General features: G+C 43.5%; 1 protein-coding gene across 4 annotated transcripts in view; it reads left to right on the top strand.

Moving 5' to 3' along the window:
* The window catches only part of LOC122556529 (growth hormone receptor-like), a 209,908-nt gene that overhangs the window by 106,650 nt on the left and 83,445 nt on the right, over positions 1-19,813 (top strand). The window contains exon 1 of one of the 4 annotated variants that reach the window (XM_043703300.1): positions 3,731-3,803. The exons of 2 other annotated variants lie outside the window; for them this stretch is intronic. In XM_043703300.1, coding sequence (XP_043559235.1) covers positions 3,746-3,803 — 58 coding nt within the window. In that variant the 5' untranslated portion in view covers positions 3,731-3,745. Of the gene's footprint in view, positions 1-3,730; positions 3,804-7,345; positions 7,389-19,813 lie in introns of those variants that run through there. One more of the 4 variants, XM_043703308.1, reaches the window with a different exon arrangement.

Below are 19,813 nucleotides of genomic sequence, written 5' to 3'. Positions count from 1 at the left end.
GTGTTACAAGGCGACATAAATTTAAGGTGACGGGTGGAAGGTATAGGGGAGATGTCAGGGGTAGGTTCTTTACCCAGAGAGTGGTGGGGGCATGGAATGTGCTGCCTGTGGGAGTGGCAGAGTCAGAATCATTGGCGACCTTTAAGCGGCAATTGGATAGGTACATGGATGGGTGCTTAAGCTAGGACAAATGTTCGGCACAACATCGTGGGCCGAAGGGCCTATTCTGTGCTGTATTGTTCTATGTTCTATGTTCTATGATGCCTTCCTTGAAGAAGCTCTCCTCCTCCCTCTACAATTCCTGAAGAATTCTCCTGTTCCTTTGATGCTGCCTGACCTGCTGCGCTTTTCCAGCAACATATTTTTAAGCTCTGATCTCCACCATCTGCAGTCCTCACTTTCTCCTAGTTGATTTTAACCTACTGCGAATCCTCTTGCAAGGATGCCTTCCTTGAAGAAGCTCTCCTCCTCCCTCTACAATTCCTGAAGAAGGACTTATGCCCAAAACGTCGATTCTCCTGTTCCTTTGATGCTGCCTGACCTGCTGCGCTTTTCCAGCAACACATTTTTAAGCTCTTCAAACTGTGACCCCTAGTTCCAGATTCTCTCACAAGAGGAAATGCCCACTCCTCATTCACCCAGCCAAAATCCCTCAGCATTTTAAATGTTTCAACTAAATCACTCTTACTCTTCTATCTCCAGTAGATACAAGCCTAAAATATTGAATCTGCCATCAGAAGACAACCTGTCCATTACGAGTGTTAGTTTAGTAAATGTTCTCTGAAGTGCTTTAGTGTGTTTACATCCTTTTTTACATGTGGTGACCGATATCAAGGTGCAATCACAGTGCCGTAAAATGTGGGAGTGGAAGTAGGCCATTCACTCCATCAAGTCATAATCTCATTAATGTTGGAGCAAGCACAAGGGGCTACTTCTGCTCTTCTTCTTAAGGTTGTGGCACCAAATGCAGACAAGGTAAGGACAGCAGATCTCTTTGCCTTAAAAAAAGATAGCATTAGTAAACTAGATGGTTTTTGATGACAACCATTTGTAACTTGATTGAGGTTTTTGAAGAGGTGACAAAAATGATTGATGAAAGCAGAAGAGTAGATGTTGTCTACACAGACATCAGTGAAGAATTTGACAAGATTTTATGTGGTGGACTGCTTAGCAAGGTTTGATCATGTGGAATACAGGGAGAGCTAGTCAACTGGATACAAAAGTGGCTTGAAGGGAGGCGATAGGGGGTGGTGGTGGTACAGGGTTGTTTTTTGGACTGTGACCAGTGGTGTGCTGCAAGGATTGCTGCTGGGTCCACTGATTTTCATCATTTGTGTAAACGATCTGGATGTGAATATAGAAGGTATGGCGAGTAAGTTTGCAAATGATACCAATAAAGGTGGTGTTGTGGACAGTGAACAAGGCTATCTCAGAAGGACCTTGATCACATGGGGCAATGGGCCTACGAATGGCAAATGGAACTTAATTTAGATAAGTGTGAGGTTTTGCATTTTGGGAAAGTAAATCAGAGTAGAACTTATACACTTCATGGTAAGGTCCTGGGGAATGTTACCGAACAAAGGGACCTTGGGATGCAGTTTCATAGTTCCTTGAAAGTGGAGTCACAGGTAATCGGGGTGGTGAAGAAGATGTTTGGCACGTTTGCCTTCATTAGTCTGTGCATTGAGTACATCATGTTGTGGCTATAGAGGAGATTGATGAGGCTACTTTCAGAAGACTGTGTTCAATCCTGGTCTCCCTACTGGAGAAAAGATGTTGTTAAACTTAAAAGGATTCAGAAAAGATTTACCAGGATGTTGCTGGGATTGGTGGATTTGAGCTATAGGTGGAGGCTAAACAGGCTGGACCTTCTTTCCCTGCAGCGTTGGAGGCTGAAGGGTGACCTTATAGAGGCTTATAAAAACATGAAGGGCATGGATAGGGTGATTAGCCAAGGGCTTTTTTTCCCAGAATAAGGGAGTCTAAAACTAGAAGGCATAGGTTTATGGTGAGAAAGAAGAGATTAAAGGGGGACCTGAGGGGCAATTTTTTCACACTGTGTTGTAGATAGAATGAGCTGCCTGAGGAAGCGGTGAAGGCAGGTAAATCACACCATTTCAGACATCTGGATGGATACATGAATAGGAAGGGTTTAGAGGACTGAGGGCCAAATGGGACTAGATTAATTTAGAATATCTGGTCAGTATGGATGAGTTGGATTGAAGGGTCTATTTGCGCGGTATACAATTCTATGGCTCTCTGAACAACTGATGATAATTTCATGGTCACCAGTATTGCAATTGTCTTTCAATTCCAAGCATTTCAGTTAGTTGAATTCAAATTCCACCAGCTACCGTGGCATTTGAACCCTGGCCCCAGTGTTTCTGTTTGCCTTTAGATTACCATTGGGTCCTTTCCCTTACAGCTCTCACATGATTTGGCAAATACTTCAGCATTGCATTGACATAAGCAGCAATTTATGATCTGAAATTTGGGGTATTAAAAATGTCTTTAAAAATAATTAATTATGTATTATAAATATACTCATGGTGTTAGGAAAAGGTTGCTGCGCCGAGCAATTGTCAGCAGGAAATCAAGAGTTGAGCCTTCAGGTTATGTCCTCCCAGAGTTGGTAACACTCAAAAAACAAAGTTAAAAATCACACAACACCAGGTTATAGTCCAACAGGTTTAATTGGAAGCACACCAGCTTTCGGAGTGACGCTCCTTCATCAGGTGACGAAAGCTAGTGTGCTTCCAATTAAACCTGTTGGACTATAACCTGGTGTTGTGTGATTTTTAACTTTGTACACCCCAGTCCAGCACTGGCATTTCCAAATCTCAAAAAACAAAGTATCAAGTAGAGAGTGATGACTGGCAACCAATCTGTGTCCACAACACTATCTGTTCGTAAACATCCACAATATGACACTGTAATCTGATCGCCTGGTGGCTAAGCAACCAAAAAGACTTTGACCGGTAGATCAGAGTGAGTATGAATCCAGTGTTAAAATGTGTCAACGTTAAAGTTGCCTCTGTTACACAGCCTTATAGCTGATCATTTGCAAAACAATGCTGCAGATTTGTCAAAAGACAAAAAACCTGCAGATGCTGTATTCTAAAATAAACAGACAGGAGGCTGGAAGAACACAACAAGCCAGGCAGCATCAGGAAATGGAGAAATCAATGTTTCGGGTGAAACCCTTCTTCAGGAATGGGGCTGGGTGTAGGGAGAGCTGCAGATAAAGGGGTGGCGGGGCAGGGTAGTGAAGTGGGGATAGGTGGAGACAGGTAGAGGGTATGACCTGGTTGGCCAATGAGAGGAATGAATCTGGTAGGTGGCAAGGATGAGTAATAGGGAGGGGGAGGAGCTAGAAGATAGTCTGGGATGGGAAGGGAGGTTATATGAAATTGGAGAATTCAATGTTGAGACCTTTGGGCTGTCCAGGCGGAAGATGAGGTGTTGTTTCTCCTATTTTTGGCATGGCTTGTTGTGGCAACAGAGAAGGCCAAGGATGGACATGTCGGAAAGGGAGTGGGAAAGGGAACTAAAATGGGCAGTGACTGGGAGGTCCAGTCAGCCCATGCGTGCCCGGCTGCGATGATTGGTAAACCGTTCCCTAAGTTCATGTTCAGTCTCCTCAATGTAAAGAAGACCACATTGAGAGCACCTGGTGCAGTAAACTAAGTTGGAAGAGAGGCAAGTGAACCTCTATCTCACCTGGAAGGACTGTTTGGGGCCCTGGATGGAGGTGGACAGTGGTGTGCTGGCAGGTCTTGCATCTTTTCCAATTGCAGAGGAAGGTACCTGGAGGCTCTGGGTGGGGAATGCCGGTGGTCGGTGGGGAGAGTGGCGCAAACCAAGGATTATTGAAAGGAACAGTCCATGTGGAAGGCAGAGAGGGGTGGGGAGGGGAAGATGTTCTTGGTGATGAGGTCTAGTTGGAGTTGGCAGAAGTGTTTAAGGATGTTGCATTGGATGTGGACACTAGTGGGTGGTAGATGAGGACAGGGGACTCTGTCTTTATTGCGTGGGGGTTACAGCAGTAGAACGAGAAATGGAAGTAGTGTAATGGAGGTCTGTATCCTGCAACCTATACCTTCTCCCACCCAGTATCATGCAAGCTGTATCCTTCCACCTTGTATTCTGCAAGATCTCCATCCCAATCTCCCAATTCCTCTGCCTCCACTGCATCTACTCGGACGAGGAGGCATTCCATTTGCGAGCATCCAGAGGTCCACCTATTTCGAACAACATGCTTTTCCTCTCTCCATCATCCAGACAGACCTTTGCCACATCACCATCCCCCATTCCACTGCTCTAACATCCCCCATGCAATAAAGACAGAGACCTCTTGTTCTCACCTACCTCCCCACCAGTCTCCGTATCTAACGCATCATCCTTTAACACTTCTGCCAACTCCAACTAGACCCCACCAGTCAAGAACATCTTCCCCACCCCTCCCTGCCTTCCGCAAGGACTGTTCCTTTTGACAGTCCTTGCTTTGCACGACTGACCGCCATGAATCCCGAGGTACTTTCCCCTGCAACTGGAAAAGATGCACAACCTGCCACCCCTCCTCACCTCCATCCAGGGCCCCAAACAGTCCTTCCAGGTGAGACAGAGGTTCACCTGTCTCTCCTCCAACCTAGTTTACTGCATCAGGTGCTCCCGGTGTGGTCTTCTCTACATTAGGGAGACCAAACGTAAACTTAGGGAATGGTTCCCCGAGCATCTCAGCCAGGCCCGCAGGGGCCGACCGAACCTCCCAGTCACTGCCCATTTTAATTCCCCTTCCCACTCCCTTTCTGACATGACCATCCTTGGCCTCCTCCATTGCCACAATGAACCAAACTGCAAATTGGAGGAACAACACCTCATCTTCCACTTGGGCAGCCCACAGCCCGGAGGTCTCAACATTGAATTCTCCAATTTAAAATAACCTCCCTTCTCATCCCCTGACTCCCTTTGCAGCCCTTCGTCATTCCTTCCACTCCTCCCTGCCACCAACCAGATTCATGCCTCCCATTGACCAACCGGCTCGTCCCTCTACCTGTCTTCACCTATCCCCACTTCACTACCCTGCCCCCACCACCTCCTTTATCAGCAGTTCCCCTACACACACCCCTGAAGAAGGGTTACATCTGAAATGTCGACTTTTTCACCTCCTGATACTGCCTGGCTGTGTTCTTCCAGCCTCCTGCCTGCAAATTTGTCTAAACAAGTTACCACTTGACACATTACATTGGAACACTTGCCTCTTGAACCTCAATTTTTGTTTTAATTAAGAACAGACCCACAGGCAGGACATCACCAAAGCTGAATGAAACAAGATAAAGAAAGAAAAGACTTGCGATTAGATAGCACCTTTTCATGGTTGGAATACTGGCAAGTGCTTCATAGCTATGCATGTTGTCTTATGATTCACTGTATGCAGTATACTTTTCAGAGTCATACTCATGATGTCATCACTGTACCCTAACCTACAATCTGAAGATATAAAGATTACAGACTTCATATTAATGCAAGCTACTGAAGCGAGACAAGTGTTATTATTATTACCAAATTGTTTAATATTAGCCCACTAATATGCCTTTGACTGTAATAATTGCATATATCAATAGCTGTAATAAATAGTTGTGGAATATTTCAATATTACCTTACCAGTCAAGATTAGAGTGGTGGTGGAATCGACATTTCGGGCAGGAGCCCTTCATCAGGAAATTCTGTTTCCTGATGAAGGGCTCCTGCCCGAAACGTCAATTTTCCTGCTCCTCGGATGCTGCCTGACCTGCTGTGCTTTTCCAGCACCACTCTAATCTTGACTCTAATCTCCAGCATTTGCAGTCCTCACTTTCGCCTACTACCTTACCAGGAGCTACCATAAGCATTGCTACACCAGTGCCAATACTCTGATGGTGATAAAGGTCACACCATTGTAGTAGTTCAGTGTCTCTTTATACTGTAGTCACTGCTGTGTGTGGTCAAGGTTAGCAGAGGAGGCTCTCAATAGACCTGTACTGGTACTAGTCTCAGACTACAGCTTCAATAGCGAAAGACAAATCTAACTCCACTGTTGACGAGGGGGCAAAAGTGGGAGAGGAAACATTTAAAAGACAACAAATAACACTTTGTAATAGGCTCCTGTTTAAACAATTCAAAATAATAGAGTTGGATTGTGGCCATGCACGACTGGCAATGTAACTGCAGACAAATAATCTTTTATTGTCACATTTTACTAGGAAATTCAAAGAAAAACCAACAGGAGATTTGATTGAAACCAGTCTTGTAAACCTACCTCTTCCAGTGTCAACTGGAAGTTTTAGATTCACCCCATAATAATGAAGCTGTCAATAACATTCTTAAAAATTCATTCATGGGATGTGGACATCACTGGCTGGACCAGCATTAAGTGCCTGTCCCTAGCTGCCCTTGAGAAGGTGGTGGTGAACGTCCTTCTTTAATCGCTGCAGTCCCTGGGCTATAAGTAGACCTACAATGCCATTAGGAGGGACTTCCAGGATATTGACCCCCAGAGATACCGAATGAACAATGATATATTTCCAAGTCTGGATGGTAACTAGCTTGAAGGGGAACTTGTAGATGGTGGTGTTCCCATGTATCTGCTGCCCTGTCCTTCTAGATGGAAGTGTTTTAGTTTGGAAGTTGTTAATAAATTGTTGCTGATGTAGTGTATATGGATTTTTAGAAGGTGTTTGATACTATGTCACACAACTGACTTGTCAGGAAAGTTATAGCTGATAGAATAAAAAGGACAGTAACAACATAGATGAAAAATTGGCTGAATTATAAGAAACAGAGAGTTAGGGTCAACGGTCACATTTTTGTGCTGAAAGAGGTCTGTGTTTGAGTTCTTGAGGCGTCAGTATTGGGATCCTTGCTTTTTCTGATATTTATTAATGACTGTGTGCAGGTGACAATTTTAAAGTTTGTGGATGACCGCTGAAGTGTTCCCCAACTGGGAGGGAACATTCCTGTCTGGTAATTGTTGCGTGGCATGGTCTCTCCGCTCCAGGAAGTATGGACGACAAAGGGTGCTCTATCGGTCATATTCTATATCTGTCTTCTGAGGAGGTTGTTGCAGTTTTTTGCTATGGCATGTTGGAACTGGCAATCGATGAATTGAACATTGTATCCCATCCTTATGAGTGTGTCATTCAAAATCTTTAGGTTTCCATTGTGTTCCTCCTCATCTGAGCAGATCCTGTGTATGTGAAGGGCTTGTCCGTAAGGGATGGAAGTATCTTTAGGGTGGAAGCTAGAGAAGTGCAGCATTGTGAGATTATCCATGGGTCTGCGGTGAAGTGTCTATCCTTGATGCAGATGCCTGTGTCCAAAAATGAGACTGATTCTGAAGAGTATCCATGGTAAGTCTGATGGTGGAATAAAATTTGTTGATATTGTTACATATTGTTTCAGTGATTCCTCACCACGAGTTCAAAGGAAGAAAAGTTCTTTACCCGTGAAGATGACCTCACCTTGGGTTCATGTTGTGCTACATGTGACCCGACCATTCTGTTCTATATCTGTAAAATCTTCCTTGCAGTCCTGTTTGACACCATCATCTTGATAAATTGTTATGATCTCTCTACCTTAATTTATTTGTACAGTTCAGGATTACATATTACTTTGGTTAGACCCTCGATATGTAACTTTTATACCTATTATGTTATTCCAGTCATTTAATTTACCTCCAGCACCACCTTACTTTTAATTTTTTTGTATTTATGTCTCTGCCTCATTTAAATGAATTATAGGTCAACTCTTCGCTTGTTATTCAGCTGTTGACACTTTACTCACACCATCTAACACTCTTGGTCACCTGTAGAGACTTATTATTCGACACTCCACTCACTCCAGTTCTATGATCTTTTGACCTCTCCGTCCATGATCTCTTTGCCTATAAATTCTGTAACTGTGAGATCTTCCATCCCACTACACCCTGATGAAGGGGGTGTGCTCTGAAAAGTTGTGATTTCAGATGAACCTGTTGGACTGCAACCTGGTGTCATGTGATTTCTGATTTTGACCTCAGCTTTATTAATAGGGGTATAGAGTACAAGAGCAAGGAGGTAATGTTGAATTTGTACAAGACACATGATAGATCTCAGATGGAGGATTGTGTACAGTTGTGGGTGCCACATCATCGGAATAATATGAATACATTGGAGAGAGTACAGAAACATTTTGTAAGAATGTCTCCAGGAATGAGAAACTTCAGTTATGGGGAAAGATTGAAGAAGTTGGGACTTCTTCACCTTGGACAAGAGAAGACTAAGAAGAGATTTTAATGAAGTTTTTAAAATCATGAGAGATCTTGACAAAGTAAATAGAGAGAATTTTGTTACCTCCTGTAAATGGATTGAGAAACAGGGCCCAGACTTAGAGTGTTTTGCAAAAGAAGCAAATGCAAGATGAGAAATAAACCTTTTCACACAATGAGTATTTAGAATATGCAGTGCATTGTCTGAAAGTGGTGGGAATATGTTCAATTGATTAAGTTTAAAAATCACACAATACCAGGTTATAGTCCAACAGGTTTATTTGGAAGCACTAGCTTTCAGTGTGCAGCTCCTTCATCAGGTAGTTCAACTGAGACATTGAAAAAGGCAGTGGATGATTATTCAAATAGAAATGATGCTCAGGATTATGGGGGAAAAGGCAGGTGATTGGGACTCAATTAAAGTGCTCAAAGAATCAGGGCAGACATGATGGGCTGAATGGCCTCCTGTGATATTAAAACTCTCCCAGTAATGCAACTGGAAGATGATTGCAAAATCTGCCTTTGTAAACTCACAATGGAAGAGAAGACAGTCACTTTGCAGCACAGGTCTGAGGTACTGCTGAGAAAGGAGAGATGCTCTTGCAGATTTCCATATTTGTCTTGATCCTCTTGTGTCTGTCCAACTGAATGCAAATATCCAAAGATTCTTGGTCAAAAGCCGAGGAAAAATTCCAAGCTGAGTTGACAATCCTCATTGTGTTTTCATGCTGTATGACTCCATGACTCTATTAGATTCTCAGCAAGGTTGGAGGATTAGGCAGCACTATGACCCGTTGCAGCTTGATATTTGCCTTTGTGTAGCTGCATGCGCTTCCTTCATGTTTTACCTACAGAGATCTTTCATTTTATTTATTTGTATGATGGCAAGACTGAAACACTGAGCCCTGGGCATTCAAGACTCCTCAATTACCACAGGACTGAACTATTAGAGAGCTGTAAGCAGTAGTCAAAGATTCTCCATTATCACAGGACTGTAATTATAGAGCCCTTTGAACTCAAAACCTTGATTATCATGCACTCTGATGGCTCAACATGACACAACAAAGCATCTAATTTGTCTCAATTTCTCTGGTTACCTATTGATCATAATTGGGTACACAGTGTTCTGAAAATCTGTACAGCAGCAGCTGGAGAGCAGACAAATGAAGGTCATTAAACACCACAAATGAGAGCAATTTGGAAACAGCAGAGTACTAGGATCCCAAGGGACATATCCAGCTTAATACAAGCCTCACAACCACAAAACAGAGGAAATATCGATGGCAACAAGTTGAATTTTAATTGTATTTTGAACTTAAATGAAGATCCCAGATCATATTATTGACATAGAGCCAAAAGCAGATAAGTAAGAGCATAACACATAAGACAGAAGTAGGCCATACAGTCCATGGATTCTGGATTAGTGGTGCTGGAAGAGCACAGCAGTTCAGGCAGCATCCAAGGAGCTTCAAAATCGACGTTTCGGGCAAAAGCCCTTCATCAGGAATAAAGGCAGTGAGCCTGGAGCGTGGAGAGATAAGCTAGAGGAGGGTGGGGGTGGGGAGAAAGTAGCATAGAGTACAATGGGTGAGTGGGGGAGGGGATGAAGGTGATAGGTCAGGGAGGAGAGGGTGGAGTGGATAGGTGGAAAAGGAGATAGGCAGGTAGGACAAGTCCAGACAAGTCATGGGGACAGTGCTGAGCTGCGAGTTTGTTTCACGACAAGTCTGCTGCACCATTCAAAGAGATCATGGCTGATCTGATAATCCTCAACACAACTTTTTGCCTTTTACAATGACCCTTGATTCTCTTTGTGGGAGAAAATCTGTTTCCCTGTCCACCCACAGCATGGCTACAAAGAACATAAGGAAGCATGTCTGCCTAAGCCACAACAGAAACTTCCCAGAGTGCCTCAGCCTTGACCAAACAGACTAACTAAGACACGAGGCAGCAAACGAGAGATGACTCAAGCCGCTTCCAGACTAGGGATTACACTTCCCGAGACAGCCTGACAATAGACTTCCTAGCCTTCAGTAAGCACAATTGCTCCTGAAGCCCTAAAGGCTGCCTCGCTCCTCACACATACTGGAATTCCACAAAGGAGGCTCAGACTGAAAGGCACCAAGGTACCATGCTTGTTTGTGGACAAACCACAATGGAAACCCATTGATGTCAGGATGAGAAACATTAGCACCTACTCTCACAGAGGATCGGACTCTTCTAACTCAATCACGGACTGATTGCTGCTACTGGACTGCTGATGGTCCTCCCGTTGATTATGTTTTACTCTTTACTCTTGACTGTACTGTAATTCACCAGCGATATTGCATGTAGTAAACAGCTTGTCAATTTCACCCAATCCGTGCTTGTGTGGTCTCTGTTCAATTGGGTAACTTCTCCAACACCCTTACTGATTATAACTCTGTCTATTTCAGCGCTGAACATACACAATGATACAACTTCAACAGCCCTCTGCGGTAAAGAATTCCACAGATTCATGCCCATCTGAGGGAAGAAATTCCTCCTCGTCTCTGTCTTAAATGGGTGACCCCTTATTCTGGCATAATTGAGTCATAATCTACAAGTTCAAGAAACTACGTCTATGCTTAAGCACACTCCAAGGCTAACACTCCATTTGCTGAATGCATTCAGCACATTTCAAGGACTCTTAAAGTTCCTTTCTTTCTTCTTATCACTTCTATCTAATTTACTTCAGATACTAATGGTACAACTTCAAGAAAAAATACAGAAAGAAGTGAAGATTTAGCTGCCTGGGAATTTTGAGATGGTGTTGTCAAGATGATCTTGGTCATGGGATCAAGAATCAATCCTGTGGGAGTCCAAAAGTCGTGGGAGCAGAATGAGGCACCATTGCTAGTCTCTAGACAGACAAGGAAGGAACTGAGCATGTGTAGTCCCACCCAACTGAAAAGTGGCAGTTGAAGGAGTAGGAGAATATGGTCAACTCTGTCAATAGCTGCAGATAGGTGAAGGAAGCTGAGGAAAGATAGGTGACCCTTGTCATCGTCACTTAGGATGTGATTGGACACTTTGACAGGATAATTTCAGTATTGTCACATGGAGGGAAGCTAATTAAAATGGTTCAAACATGAAGATCACAAGGTTGATTCTGGGTTTGGAGGAATTTTCTTCTGAGGAGAAGTTGAGTAATGTTGAGATTAGATTAGATCAGATTCGATTAGATGTGGAAACAGGCCCTTTGGCCCAACAATTCCACACCGACCCTCTGAAGAGCAACCTACCCAGACCCATTCCCCTACATTTACCCCTTCACCTAACACGACAGGCAATTTAGCGTGGCCAATTCACATAACCTGCACATTTTTGGACTGTGGGAGGAAACCGGAGCACCCGGAGGAAACCCACGCAGACACGGTGAGAATATGCAAACTCCACACAGACAGTTGCCTGAGGCGGGAATTGAACCCGGGTCTTTAACGCTGTGAGGCAGCAGTGCTAACCATGCTGCCCAGATTGAGCCTGTACTCAAGAATTTTATTAGATTACTTACAGTGTGGAAACAGGTCCTTCAGCCCAACAAGTCCACCCAGATCCATTCCCCTACATTTACTCCTTCACCTAACACTGCGGGCAATTTACTATGGCCAATTCACCTAACCTGCACATTTTTGGACTGTGGGAGGAAACTGAAGCACCCGGAGGAAACCCATGCAGACACAGGGAGAATGTGCAAACTCGACACAGACAGTTGCCTGAGGCAGGGATTGAACCCGGGTCTCTGGCGCTGTGCCACTTATTGGAGTTTACAAAAATGAGAGGTGGCGTTAGTGAAATATATAAGATTCGTAGAGGACTTGGGAGATTTGGGAAACAAATAAAGTAGGAGCAGGAGTAGGCCATTTAAGATGACCATGGCTGATCATCCAACTCAGTCCCCTTTTCCTGTTTTCCCCATAATACCCTTTGATAGGCTAGTTTAATTTGGGAAACGTTGTTAGCATTGACGAGTTGGACCAAAGGATCTGTTTCCATGCTGTACGACTCTATGACTTTATGATCCCTTTAGCCGGAGGAACTAAATGTAATTCCTTCATGAAAATTTTGGAGAGCAAGTCGAGGTTGAAGATGGACAACTACTTCCGGTAGTTTGGAAGGACAAAAGTGTAAAGGATGGTGTTTATGAGGTGGTGGTGATGGATGGATGTGAAATAAATAGCACCTGAGTAGACAGAGAGTTTCACAGTGTCAATTGTTATGGTAGAGATGTCAGCTATTTGATGGGAAAGTGGTTGTAGGATCAAGAGGTGGATTTCGAGATAAGCTTGGAGAAGACCTGAGAGGAAGGAGAAATTTGAAAAGGTGGGAGCTTGGGTTGGGCAGTATGTCTGGGAAAGTTGAGTTTGGTGGATAGGAAATGTGAGGAATCTGAGGCAGAGCTGAATGGATAGATTCAGTCTCACTGACAAGGGGTGTGGGGAGGGGAGTTCAATTGCATAGAAAATTGCAGAATAAGTTAAAGTTGGGGGGGACTCAGCAGAAGTTATTAAAGTTTCTAGAATAAGTAACAGGACAGAGAGTATGGAAATGTCAGGAATCTAACTTCAGGGACAACAGACAAGGGGACAGTTATGAAAACAGGGGCAGTCAACACAGGACTGAGGGTGTTGTACTTAAATGTACGCAGTGTATGATTCAAGGGGAATGAATTTGTAGTGCAGAATAAAATGGAGGGAGTACGGTGTTATGGGTGTCACAGAGATGTGGCTGCTGGGAACTAAATAAGGATAAACATCCTATTGAAAGGACAGGCAGCTGGGCAGAGGGGACAGCATTGCCCTGTTAGTAAGAAATGAAATGAAATCAGTAGCTCAGAGTGATACACAATTGAAAGGCCTAGAATCTGTGTGGGGAGAGTTGAGGAACCGCAAAGGGAAAGGAAGTTCCTGATGGGAATGGTGTCCAGGTCTCCTTGCAGTAGTCAGGATGTGGGGAAGAAAATAATTCGGGAGATAGAAAAGACATGTAAGAAAGGCACTATTATGATCATCATGGGGCACTTCAATATGTAGGTGGACTGGGAAAATTGAGTTGATAGCTGATCCCAAGAAAAGAAATTTGTGAAATATCTATAAAATGGATTTTTTTGGAGCAGTTTGTGGTACTAGGGAACTTGCAGTTCTGGATTTGGTGATGTGTAATGAAGCAGACTTGAAAAGGGGCTTAAGGATCCCTTGGGATCAGTGACCAGAATATGATAAATTCACCCTGCAATTTGAGGGAGAGAAGCTGGAATCAGATGTAACGGTATTACAACTTACTAAACTATAAAGACATAAGGGAGGAGCTGGCCGGAGATAAGCAGAAAGGGAGCCTAGCAGGAAGACAGCAGAGCAGCAATGGCAGGAGTTTCTGGAGGTAATTTAGGGGGCACAGTGGGAATTCATCCCAAGGAAGGAAAAACATACTAAGGGGAGGACAACACAACCATAGCTGACCAGGGAAGTCAGGATAGCATAAAAGCAAAGCAAAAAACATTCAATGTGGTGAAGATTAGTCAGAAGACAAAGGATTGGGAAATCTTTAAAAATATGGAGAGGATAACTAAAAAGAGCAATAGAGGGGTGAAGATGAAATATGAGAGTAAGCTCGCTAGTAATATTAAAGAAAATTGCAAGAGTTTTTTTTAGACACATAAAAGGTATGAGAAGGGCAGAATGGATATTGGATTGCTGGAAAATGAGACTAAAGCAGTAATGGGGAACAAAGAAATAGTGGAGCAACTGAATAGGTACTTTGCATCAGTTTTCATAGCGGAAGACACCATCACACCAGATCTTCAAGTCAGTCATGGGCAGAGGTACGTGTTTTGGCCGTCACTAAAGAGAAGGTGCTGGGCAAGCTGAAAGGTCTAAAGGTAGATAATCACCCAGACCAAATGGATGACACCCCAGAGTTGAGAAGGAGATAGCTAAGGAAGCATTGGTAATGATCTTTCAGAAATCACTGGAGTCAGGCAGGATCCTAGAGGGAAAATGACTACTGTAAACACCTGTTTAAGCAGGGAGAGAGGCAGAAGACAGGAAACTATAAGCTGGTTAGCTTGAACTTTGGTTGTTGGTAAGATTTTACAGTCTATTATTAAGCATGAATCTGCAGAGTACTTGGAAGTGCATGGTAAAATAGAGCTTTGTCAGCATGGCTTCGTCAAGGGAAGGTCATGTCTGACAGATTGGTTAGAACTCTTTATGGAGATAACAAGCAAGTGAGACAAAAGTTTTATCCACTTGGATTTCAGGAAGGTTTTGACAAATTTCCACACCAGAAAGCTGCTAAATAAAATAAGAGCCCATGGTGCTTGGGCAAGGTACTGGCATGGGTAGAGGTTTGGCTGACTGGCAGAAGGTAGAGGGTGGGGATAAAGAGTTTTATTTCAGGATGGTAGCCAGTGACTATGGAATACCACAGAGATCAGTATTGGGACCACAACTATTCGTATTATACACTAATGATCTGGATGAAAGAACTGAGCACATTGGTGTTACATATGCAGATAACACAAAGATTGGTTGAGGGGTAGGTAGTGCTGAGGAAGTAGGGAGGCTGCAGAAAGACTTAGACAGGCTAGGAGAGTGGGCAAAGAAATGGCAAATGGAATGGCATAGGTGATATACCTTGTTAGGAAAAATAGAGGGACAGATTATTTATAAATGTGGAAAGGTTTTGGAAATCTGAAGCAAAAGGGACTTAGAAGTCCTAGTTCAGGATTTTCTTAAGCTTAATATGCAGGTTCAGCTGGCAGTTAGGAAGGCAATTGCAATATTACCATTCATTTCAACAGGGCTAGAACAGAAGAGCAGAGGCAGTATAAGGCTCTGGTCAGACCACATTTGAAATATTGTGAGCAGTTTTTGGCCCCGTATCTAAGGAAGGATTTGCTGGCCTTGGAAGAGCTCCACAGAAGGTTTACAAGAATAATCCTGGGGATGAAGGGCTTGTCATATGGGGAGTGGTTGAGCACGTTGGATCTATACTTGACTGAGTTTAGAATAATGGGCCTTGAAGTCATAGAGATGTACAGCACAGAAACAGATCCTTTGGTCCAACTCATCCATGCCAACCAGCTATCCAAAATTAATCTAGTCCTATTTGTGAACACTTGGCCCATATCTCTCTAAACCCTTTCTATTCAAGTACCCATCCAGATGCCTTTTAAATATTGTAATTGGAACAGCCCCCACCACTTCCTGTGGCAGCTCATTCATATGTTCACCACCCTTTGTGTGAAAAAGTTGGCCCTTAGGTCCCTTTTATATCTTTCCCCTCTCACCCTAAACCTATAGCTCTAATTCTGGGCTCCCCCAACCTCGGGAAAAGACCTTGACTATTTACCCTATCCATGACCCTCATGATTTTATAAACCTCTATAAGGTCACCCCTCAGCCTTCAATGGTCCAAGGGAAACAGCATATTCAACCTCTCCCTATGGCTGAAATCCTCCAACTCTGGCAACATCCTTGTAAATTTTTTCTGAACCTTTTCAAGTTTCACAATGTTCTAAACAACTACTTCACTATCCTATCTACCTGAGACTCCACTTTCAAGGAATGATGAACCTGCAGTCCAAGGTATCTTTGTTCAGCAATGCTCCCCAGGACCTTACCATTAAGTCTATAAGTCCTACCCTGATTTGCCTTTACAAAATGCAGTTCTCCATGTATTCCATGAGATCTAACCTTGCTAACCAGTCTCCCATGGGGAACCTTGTCGAATGCTTTAATGAAGTCCATATTGACCACATCCACTGCTCCACCCTCATCAATCCTCTTTGTTACTTCTTCAAAAAATGCAATAAGGTTTGTTAGACATGATTTCCCACGCACAAATCCATGTTGACTATCCCGAATCAGTTCTTGCCTTTCCAAATACATATAAATTCTATCCCTCAGGATTCCCTCCAACAACGTGCCCACCACTGACGTCAGGCTCACTGGTCTATCATTGCCTGGCTTTTCCTTACCACCTTTCTTGAATAGTGGTACCATGTTAGCCACCTTCCAATCTTCCGGCACCTCACCTGTGACTTTTGATGATACAAATATCTCAGCAAGAGGCCCAGCAATCACTTCCCTAGCTTCCCACAGAATTCTAGGGTACACCTGATCAGATCCTAGGGATTTATACAACTTTATGTGTTTCAAGTGATCCAGCACCACCTCCTCTGTAATTGAAACTTCCTGAATACTGAGCCCAAGATAAAGTGGATGTGGAGATGTTTCCACTCACAAGGGAGACTAGGACCAAAGTACACAGACCTAGACTGAAGGGACAATACTTTCAAACTAAAGTGAGGAGAAATTTCTTCAGCCAGAGTGTAGTCAATGTGTAAAAATCATTGTCGCAGTGGGCTGTGGAGGCCAAGTCATTTATTGTATTTAAGACACAGATAGATCAGCTCTTGATCAATCACAGAATCAAGGGTTACAGGGAAAGGCAGGAGAATGGGTTTGAGAAACATATCAGCCCCAATCAAATAATGAAGCAAATTCGATGGGCCAAATAGTCTAATTATACTCCTATATCTTATGGTCTGATTGTCACCCCTTCCCTGGGGATTAGTTTAAGTTTATTTCATTATAACACCTCTTGATTTCTGATTATCCTTTGGAAATTTCCTAAGTTTTTTGTAGTGGATGCAACCTGTTTAAGGCCACTGCCATTTCGATGTTCATCATGATCTCCCAAGATTCACATCTCTTGTGTGGTGGAGTCAGGTTCAAACAGCATGTAAAAGAAAATTTGACTTATTTGAACTGGAAGAATGCGCAGGGTTCAAGGAAAAATGCAGGAGAATGGTGCGAACTGAGATGCCTATTTGGAGAATCAGAGCTCAGCCATGGTGGATCAAATGGCCTTGTTCTGCACTGTGATGATTCTGTACTCCAATCCACTTATACTGCATGGAAACATACCCTTTGGTCAAACTCTTCCATGCTAAACAGATATTCTAAACTGATCAAGTCCCATTTGCGAGCATTTGGCCCATGTTCCTCTATATCCTTCCCATTCATTTAACAATCCAGACTCCTTTTAAATTATGTATTTGTATCTGCCTCACCCCTTCCTCTGGCGGTTTGTTCCATATACACAGCACCTCCTGCATGAAAGAGTTGCCCCTCAGGTCCCTTTTAAATTTTTCCACTCTCACCTGAAACCTATGCCCTCTAGTTTTGGACTCCCCTACCCTGGGAAAAGACCTTCACTATTCACCCTATCCTTGCCTCTCATGATTTTATAAACTTCTATAAGATCACCCCTCAGCCTCAGATGGTCCAGGGAAAATAGCCTTAGTCTATTCAGCCTCTCCCTATAGCTCAAACCCTCCAACCCTGGCAATATTTTCTGAACCCTTTCAATTTTAATATATTTCCTATAGCAGGGAGACCAGAACTGAACGTAGCATTCTAAAAGTGTCCTTTACAGCTGCAACATTACACCCCAACTCCGATACTCAGTGTTCTGAACAATGAAGCCATGTATGCCAAATGCCCCCTTCACCACTCTGTCTACGTATGACTCCACTTTCAAGGAACTTTGCACCTGTGCCCCAAGGTGGTCTTGTTTGGGAACATTCTCTGGGGCCCTACCATTAACTGTATAAATCCTGCCCTGATTTGCCTTACCAAAAAGCAACACCTCACGTTAATCTAAATTAAATTCCATTTTCCATTCCTTGGCCATTGGCCCATCTGATCAAGTTCCCATTGTACTCTGAGATAAACCTCTTATCTGTCGACTAAACCATCAATTTTGGTGTCATCTGCAAACCTACTAACGATATCTCCCATATTCACACTGAAATCACTTATATAAATCACAAAAAGCAGTGGACCCAGCACTGATCGTTACAGCACACCAAGTTGTGAGAGGGAGATAAACAGTTTACAGTGAGATACTGATACACTAAATAAGGGGCAAATGGAGTAAATGTGGGAAAACGTGAGATTGTTCGTTAGTTCTCCCTTGGACTTGGAGGTAGTTGTGCATGAAACACAGAAAGCTAGCACACAGGGAGCAGCAGGTAATTAGGAAGGCTGATGGAATGTTGGCCCTTATTTGAGGGGTTTCGAATATAAGAGCAGGGAAGTCTTACTGCTTCTGTACAAGGTGCTGGTGAGACCACATCTGGAGTACTGTGAGCAGTTTTCGTCCCTTATTTAAGGAAAGGTATTCCTTCATTGGAGGCACTTCAGAGCAGGTTCACTACAATGATCCCCGGTATTGAGGGATTGTTTTATGAGCAAATGTTAAACAGATTGGGACTCTACTTCCAAGAATTTAGAAGAATGAGAGCTGATCTCATTAAAACAAATGGGATTCTTAAAGGGCTTGACAGAGTAAATGCTGAGAAGACATTTCCCCTCAGGATAGAATCTAGGACCAGACAACATAGTCTCTGAATAAAGGGGCACCAATTTAGGTCTGAGATGAGGAGGAATTTCTTCTTTCAGAGGATTGAGAGTCATAGAGTCATAGAGATGTACAGCATGGAAACAGACCCTTCGGTCCAACCTGTCCATGCCGACCAGATATCCCAACCCAATCTAGTCCCACCTGCCAGCACCCGGCCCATATCCCTCCAAACCCTTCCTATTCGTATACCCATCCAAATGTCTCTTAAATGTTGCAAATGTACCAGCATCCACCACTTCCTCTGGCAGCTCATTCCATACACATACCACCCTCTGCGTGAAAAAGTTGCCTCTTAGGTCTCTTTTATATCTTTCCCCTCTCACCCTAAACATATGCAGTCTAGTTCTGGACTCCCCCACCCTAGGGAAAATACTTTGTCTATTTATCCTATCCATGCCCCTCATAATTTTGTAAACCTCTATAAGGTCACCCCTTAGCCTCCGCTCCAGGGAAAACAGCCCTAGCCTGTTCAGCCTCTCCCTATAGCTCAAATCCTCCAACCCTGGCAACATCCTTGGAAATCTTTTCTGAACCCTTTCAAGTTTCACAACATCTTTCCGATAGGAAGGAGACCAGAATTTCATGCAATATTCCAACAGTGGCCTAAACCAATGTCTTGTACAGCCGCAACATGACCTCCCAATTCCTATACTCAATACTCTGAACAGTAAAGGAAAGCATACCAAACGCCTTCTTCACTATCCTATGTACCTGCGACTCCACTTTCAAGGATCTACGAACCTGGTCTCCAAGGTCTCTTTCTTCAGCAACACTCCCGAGTTCCTTACTATTAACTGTATAAGTCCTGCTGAGACTTGCTTTCCCAAAATGCAGCACCTCGCATTTATCTGAATCAAACTCCATCTGCCACTTCTAGCCCATTGGCCCATCTGGTCAAGATCCCATTGTAATCTGAGGTAACCTTCTTCACTGTCCACGACACCTCCAATTTTGGTGTCATCTGCAAACTTACTAACTGTACCTCTTATGCTCACATCCAAATCATTTATATAAATGATGAAAAGTAGAGGACCCAGCACCTATCCTTGTGGCACTCCACTGGTCACAGGACTCCAG

Source organism: Chiloscyllium plagiosum, chromosome 2 (assembly GCF_004010195.1).
Source record: "Chiloscyllium plagiosum isolate BGI_BamShark_2017 chromosome 2, ASM401019v2, whole genome shotgun sequence".
Lineage (NCBI taxonomy): Eukaryota > Metazoa > Chordata > Chondrichthyes > Orectolobiformes > Hemiscylliidae > Chiloscyllium > Chiloscyllium plagiosum.
Note: the sequence above shows the minus strand (reverse complement) of the source record. Positions and strands in the feature narration are given on the sequence as shown.